Source organism: Protomyctophum parallelum, assembly GCF_964188405.1.
Source record: "Protomyctophum parallelum genome assembly, chromosome: 1".
In the NCBI taxonomy this organism is placed as follows: Eukaryota; Metazoa; Chordata; class Actinopteri; order Myctophiformes; family Myctophidae; genus Protomyctophum; species Protomyctophum parallelum.
This window is the reverse complement of record NC_139697.1, coordinates 83,409,494-83,417,268: the sequence shown is the minus strand read 5'-3', so window position 1 is coordinate 83,417,268 and position 7,775 is coordinate 83,409,494. Positions and strand designations below refer to the sequence as shown.

Below are 7,775 nucleotides of genomic sequence, written 5' to 3'. Positions count from 1 at the left end.
AAATTGGCGAAAACCAATGTAAAACCGCAAAATCATCACATGATGGGTACCAGACCATAGGGGTACCAGAACATTCGGGTAACAGGTCATCTCGCCCCTTTGCCAACTCGCCCCCGCGAAAAGTAACGGCTCGCCCCGGAATTTCGAAAAGTGAAGACGGCTCGCCCCAAGCCGTGGGTCAAAGGAGAACATTTAGAACCAGTTTGTTGTTGTTGGTCAAATGAAAATTATGCATGGAAATGAATGGCTCCATTGTTCTGGAAATTGCATTCAACACTGCTTCCTTGCTTCCTATAAAGGTTCAGGTTTACAGAAGGTGGCATTGACATAACCAAATACCGGTATTAAATGACATGGGCAAAGATATAATTGCAGAATAAAAACTGTGCAATAAAAAGACCCAAGATATTATTGATCACAAGCAATTGAGGCAATAAATGAGGATACTGTGAAAAATGTTCATTTAGTAAACCTACACAATTGTGTGTTTATGTACAAAGTACACAACTATATATACTAGGTACACATTACAGTAAAAACAAACTAAAAAGACAAGAGACCCAATTAATTAATTCTTCTTTATTCTGTTTAAATTTATGACATTTCCAAATTAAACTTGGGATGAGTTTAATTCTACGTTCTAAGAGGCTAAAGGGACTTGCCAGACAAAGAGGGTGATGTGGGTGTGTATCCTCTCCTGCATGGTGTAATATCAGTCCTTCTGTGGTTCCCCTTGCTGTTGTTTGTAGTGTGTGAGGAGAGGATCGAGACATGTGCTGAAGCAAGCACTTTTTGGAATGAATGAGTCTGTGTGCGTGCGTGCCTGCCTGCCTGCCTGCGTGCGTGCGTGCGTGCGTGCGTGCGTGCGTGCGTGTGTATGTGTGTGAGAGAGAGCGATAGATAAAGAGGGAGAAAGAGAGAGTTGTGGGTGGGGAATGGAGATGTTCTAGAATCAAATAAAAAGGGTAAATAAAAAGTGTGCAAAGGTTTGGCTCATTATCAAAGATTGTGGGGTGTCCTCGCTCATCTTTCTCTCAAATGTCGTGACCTATGGACACGTCATCTTTATGACTGCAAGCAATCATCTGTGGTGCTGGTATAGTGATACCATGAAGCCACCTATCTAATCAGTCATGTGTTTTTGTAGGTGTGTCTCAGGGCATGTACTCTTCTTCCAACTGCTGCACCTGCTGATCTGATCTAATCTGATCTGATCTGATCTGATGCAGATCAGATTTGCTGCCCATTGTTACAGGGATTGTTACAGGCATGACCTCGATGGCATGTTGGGTCAAAGGAGCCTCCACAGTCAGCACTCCTTCTGGGGATAGGCTGGAGATCACCTTCTCAACGTCAGCAGTCTTGGGGAGTCTGAAAGTGAGCGATACAACATCATTCAGATTAATAAGCCCTACTAACGACTACACTGGATATTTCCAGAACAGCAAGTTAATAATCTTAGCCTAGAACAGTAGTTTTCAACCCTCTTCATATCAAGGCCGATTATTTATTCTGCATTTGAGCCACGGACCAACATTTCATGAGATTTAGCTGCTCAGACCCAAACCTTAAAATATTTGTTGTCATTGGATAAGATTTTGAGGGTGTAAAAGGAAACCAAATGGGTCCGTAAGGGTCAATTTGGTTACCAACTCTCCATAATTTAGCTGGGAACCACCTGGAACCCTCTCAAGGAACACTGGTGGTCCCCGGACAAATGGTTGTGAACCACTGATATAGAACATCTATAGACTAGAGTATAGTTGGGGCTATAAAATTGCTTGCAAGCGTGCTACTAACATCATTGGGTTCTATGGCCCCTGGATGGCAGCAGAGTCCTGTCAAAGACCCAAAGATTGGAGACTGTTGCTGTTTTTCATAGTGTGACAGTACACTCAGTTATCAGCTATGCCAGTTCCCCAAACTGTGGGTCACAGACCAATTTTTAAGGGTCACGACTCGAGTAAAAAACATTTTCTTTTCCTACATTTTTTTTATTTTTTTTGTGTTTAGAGTACCAGTAGGGGCAAAAGTGGTGCTGTTGTGCCAGAAACAGAGAGAGAGATAGTGTTGCACTGTTGCCTGCTAATTACAGAGAGAGAGAGAGAGGCAGGGGGAGAGGGGAGTTGCACCACTCAGTTCACACGGGTGTGATTTTTATATTATATTTCAAAATATATTCTTTTAAATACTTTTTTATTTTATTTGTTTATTTTTATTTTTTTAATTTATATTTTTGTCCCACGATTTTGTAACCCATTTTTCACCCCTGTGTCAATCATCCTGTGATGTGATCCTGGGCTCTACACACCCTCCGCCAACCTAGGGAGAGCAACGGACTTAACTCATGCTTCCTATTCATGCTTGAGTGTCCAAGTTGCTCCTTTACACCTGACAGGGGGGAGTTTCCCTGGTTGGACGTAGCGCGTGGAAGGAACACGTTATTCCAACCAGTTCCTTTCCCCTCCATCAGGCGTCCCGGCTGGCCAAAAATAAAAATAAATTAAATAATTGTATACATTTTAAAACAAACAAATCTAAGAAACTCCATAAATAAAAAATAACAATAATGAATAGGCCTACATAGTTAAAACAGCTCAAACTCGCAACGCCGCGTGAAGCGACACATTGTGTGCTTGTAGATCTGATATGTTCACTAGTTTGGCAAACGTCTTTATCCCTCTATTGGGTCTCTGCCTTTTTTGTTTTGTTTTTGCCTTTATTGATAGGGTACAGTAATTCGACAGGAAGGGGGAGAGAGATGGGGAGTGACACGTTGGGCTCGGAAGTTGAACCCGTGGCATGTCGTCCGGCTGGCTTGGCAGCCTAGTTGTCCAGACGGTTGAGCTAACCATCCGGGAAGTTTTATCCCTCTTTTGGGTCTCGGCCTGAAAAGTTTTATCCCTCTTTTGGGTCTCGGCCTGAAAAGTTTGGGAACCACTGAGCTAGGCAGCCCTCTGCATGCCTGACCAATTTTTACACTAAAAGCAGCTAAGCCAAAGAATCACAGAAATCTGGATTCAGCCTGAGAAATTAAATTCCATCAAGAAGAGCTGCTAGAGCTGGCTATGAAATAGCCAAAGTTTGTTGGTTGATCAATTTACTGACATCTTCATACAATTAGTCTTATAACTAAAAGGACCAATTACCATTTCAGTCTGTGTCTCAGGCTGCTTCTATTTCAGCACGAAGTGAACGGCTGTAGTTTTCTATTAGCTTGGACGCTGTCGATGATTGGTAGGCCGGTTTCTGAATTGTACCAGTTATAAAGATACGATAAAGAAGATAAAGAAAGATGTCGATGATTGGTAGGCAGGTTTCTGAATTGTACCAGTTATAAAGATACGATAAAGAAGATAAAGAAAGATGTCGATGATTGGTAGGCAGGTTTCTGAATTGTACCAGTTATAAAGATACGATAAAGAAGATAAAGAAAGATGTCGATGATTGGTAGGCAGGTTTCTGAATTGTACCAGTTATAAAGATACGATAAAGAAGATAAAGAAAGATGTCGATGATTGGTAGGCAGGTTTCTGTACCGATTGAATATGGGTGAAGTGCTCCTTCAACCCCCTTTTGTTAAGTACACTACATTGATCATTACCATTACTTTGCACCAATTTTAAATATTATTTTAACAATTTAGTTATTTCTCAGTTTCCTTCCGTTTTTATTCTATTCTAATTAACAGTAGCCTACATTCACATTCTCATTTGGTTGATGCAAAGAAGAAGAAGAAAATGTACTCACGTGTATTTCCTGGTGAAGCATCGAGATACAAAGCCATGTTCATCCTTCCTCTCCTCATGTTTGCCTAAGTGGACACAGAAAACAGACGCTGACTCCATACCATTGGCACAAGAACATTTATAAACAGGTTAAACGTATTGCAATAAATAAATAATACTAGATTATAAAAATCAACAAGATGTAAAGCTTGAAATAAAACATAGGATACTGTACATTTTGTTCTGTACAGTTCTCTCAGATAGTTCTCAGTGCCAGATTCCTTTGAGATAGAATGCATGTTGGCATGGCTAGGGGAAATGTACACATTATGGTGATGATAACTCTTAAAGCTGTCTGATATTAGGCCTGTTTTCTCAGACAGGCAACAGACACGCCTGCTCCTGGCTGATGATTACAGCATGATGAAAATAAACCATTTGACACAACTTGAACAAAAACATTTTGGTACAAACACAGGACATAAATGTAAAACAAAAACAACAGTGCAAATAGTTTCGATAACCCTTAGGTTTCAATACCCCTTACTCAATGCCAAGAAGAAATTCGATACCAAGCACTATCCTGGAGAGGCCTGTAGTACCAAGATAGTTTAACTAGAAATAGTTCACACCTGAAGGTCACCGGTAGTCAGACCCTGTGTCTATCTCACATTAGTTTCCTAAAGACACACAGATACATGGCACTTGTGATGAAAAAACACCCTCATTCTCACACTGCACAACTAATTCTCACACTGAACATTGTTTGTTATCAAAACAGGCAGATAAAGGCCATATTTTCTGAAGGGGCCTGTCCTCCTTTCAACCACTGTGTGTCAGACAGGCATGAGAAGCAAACCTCTTTCCAACCACTATGGTTTTGATTGATTGATTGATTGATTGATTGATTGATTGATTGGCCAAGTAGTGTACTGTAGAATGATCCTGTCTAACAAATAGGGGTGCAGCCGGTGCACTGTGCAGCATGCAACACAATGTCTGAATGTTAATTTGACTCTGAAGTTCAGTCTGAGTTCAGAGTTAAAATAAAAGTCAAGATTTATGTCTGTTCAAGCGTTACAAGCGTTATCTATGCAACTAGTGACATTATGTGAAAGAGATCCCGGTATACAGTATACAATGTATAAATGGAGTAGAGCCTATTGGATATGCTTTATCTTTCTACTGTCCTCCACTAGAGTTAATCTGTCAGCAGAGAGGATGATATATGGAACAGCTGGATGAGAAACAGCAGTCTATTTAAAGTACCACTAGACCGAGTCCAACACTTAAGAGTAGGCACTTTAATGTTAGAGAGAGAAAGTGTGAAAGACAGATTGAGGAGCGGTGTTGGAGACAGAGTGCTGTTTGGGCCTCATGTTTACGTTCTCCTGTACAGTGCTGCAATCCATATCTGCACTGCACTAGTCTTTGTAATCGTTTGACCGGAGTAATGGATTGTCGGAGTTATGGGCAGTCCCCCCTCCCATTCCAATGGGAGTGTATACCGCCCCTCCCCAAACCAGACAGACGCTTCACTCGCCAAACAACAATGCTCTCGGTTATGTGCTAATTTGTGTAGTCTTTGTATCAAATCCTTATTCTGGCTATGAAAATAAAAACGAATAATGTTGTCCAGTCTACCGATAATGTGAAAGACGTCATTGGGTAGTGTTGTTTTGCAGTAAATGTTTGAAACATTTACAGAACATTTACAGAATATTTTCATTCGAAATATTCTGTTTCTAATCTCTCCCTTCCTAGGTCAAGTCTGGTCCAGTTCAGTTCTGTTCTGTTTTGATAGGGGCGGGTCTTTATTAACACTCTATTGTTATCTTGAGATGATGTCATTCTATCCTTGTGCTTTGCTTAAATGCTTCCTTGTCTTTTTTATGTTGGTGCTAGCAATGTCTCTGACACACTCGGAGAAAACTGGCAATACTAAAGGAACATTCTGCATTGACTCAGGAAGGGAAGCATGTCAACAGCATTTTGGACTAAGCTCGAAACATGTTTCTGAGTGGTCTGTAATATGTATTGTTACATAGTCGCTTTTGCGTATTTTGGTAATTAAAAAAGAAATGCTTTGAGTGGAGGAAGCGTATTCATAGACTATATAATGCAGATCAAGAGGCCATTATTACAGAGCCATGCATTGAAACTGAAGCTGTCTAGTGGGCTACAGTCAGAATGAGAACTCACCAGTGATTTCCACCACGCCATCCTTGGTCTTGACTAGCAACTCCTCAGGAGAGAAGTGGTTGACATCCAGGCTGACCTTCCAGCTGTCCTGGGTCTGCTTGATCTCCGACATGCCAGTGCTCATCTGGCGGTCGAGGGCGCGAGCCCGCTGGGCTATCAGCTGGTTCTGGGCCAATATCTGGTTCTGGGCAGCCATCATAGCGCCGGGGCCCATCATAGCGCCGGGGCCCATCATAGCGCTGGGGCCCATCATAGCACCGGGGCCCATCATAGCACTGGGGCCCATCATGGGGCTCTGGGGCATCATAGGAGTCTGGGGCATCATGCTCATCATGCTCATGTCCTGAGGGGCCATGGTGGAGGGACGCATGTACCCCGGCCAGTGGGTGCTGGGGAAGCTGTGGAAGTCCTCCATCAGAGTTGGCATGCCGAAGGTCTGGTCAAAGAGGCGGCTGCCCTGATGCCAGTCGCGGAACGGGTCCCAGCTTGGTGTGCGGAGCAGAGTGAAGGGGATGCGCCTCTCGGACATTGCTGCAAGTTTGGTTTGAGTGTTGCTGTTGGGCTGCAGAGGAAAGTCCCTTTGACCTCTTAGGAAAAGTGCTGTCCGTGTCTCAGTGAGGAGCTTTTATACACACCAACGCCCACCCCGGCCCACAGAGCCCTCCCATCTGACTCCAGTCCTCAACCAACCCACCCACCCTCCAAAAGATATTTCTGGAAGCCACTCGTATGTCTATTTGCAGCAGACATAGCACTAGAATGGAATCCAAGGGATATGCCAATTGTAATCCCCCCTCCCGTTCGCTCCCTGGACGTCAGGCACAGGCAGAAGAATTTAGATGACTGCTGGTAAGCCAGGCAGGCCCACTCATCACATATGAATGTCAAGACTTGGCTCCGAAAGACTAAACACATGCTGTTTCTGACATGGACCTGTATGGGACACAATGTGAAACATACAGTACACAGTCACACCCCGTTATTAGCAGTCTGATATTAAGTGTGCTGTGGAATCTCAGACAGTGACACTATAGTTCAAACATACTGTAGATCAGATCACATGCACATAAACACGGCTCAAAATTAGCCTCATGACACACACACACATGCACGCACACACACACACACACACACACACACACACACACACACACACACACACACACACACACACACACACACACACACACACACACACACACACACACACACACACACACGCACACGCCCAAATATGGAGTCTATGCAGATGTCAGAATGATGTCAGAACAGGCCAGCTCCATATGGACCCTGACCCTGTACAAAGCCAGGGCAGAGGTCTTTTTGGGGCGGTTCTTGACAACCGTGGGTCTGACCGACTCGGCACCGGGCACTGCACCCCTTGTGGTGGTGTGGAATGTGTGTGTCGGAGTCTGGAGTCTGTGCATTTATAGATAGAAGAATCACACACAATGACAAATACACATTTATATTACAAATACATACATATTCTATGGAAAACCTATTGTGATGAAAAAATACCCTCATATTGATGGACACACTGAACTGGGCCCAAGGAACGCACACACAATCACACACCACCCTTCACATGTGTGCACTCACATACAGTACATGTACCAGGTTAGGATATACACACACATTTACACCCAAACGTCCGTACACTTCCAAAAAGAAGACGCACACAACATGCACAGTCCTAGAAACTCTGTGCACTACATAGACACCAGGTATAAGTCACCACGTTTTCTCCTGACTCTGTTCTCTTGGGATGATTCTACTATGCAGTCACAATTTGTTAATAATTCTAATAACTAAGGAGTCGGACAATGTCTGGACTTGCACAAG

The 7,775-nt window shown here is 43.2% G+C and overlaps 1 protein-coding gene across 1 annotated transcript; it reads right to left on the bottom strand.

Annotated features, from left to right (window-relative positions):
* Nucleotides 1-564: 564 nt before the first annotated feature.
* On the bottom strand, nucleotides 565-6,540 carry hspb1 (heat shock protein, alpha-crystallin-related, 1). Its single transcript, XM_083789590.1, has 3 exons — nucleotides 5,931-6,540; nucleotides 3,751-3,814; nucleotides 565-1,371 (listed from the first exon to the last, which is right to left on the bottom strand). Exons 1-3 carry the CDS (start codon nucleotides 6,457-6,459, stop codon nucleotides 1,155-1,157), a joined length of 810 nt encoding a protein of 269 aa, XP_083645716.1. The 5' UTR covers nucleotides 6,460-6,540; the 3' UTR covers nucleotides 565-1,154.
* Between the last annotated feature and the right edge of the window lie 1,235 nt (nucleotides 6,541-7,775).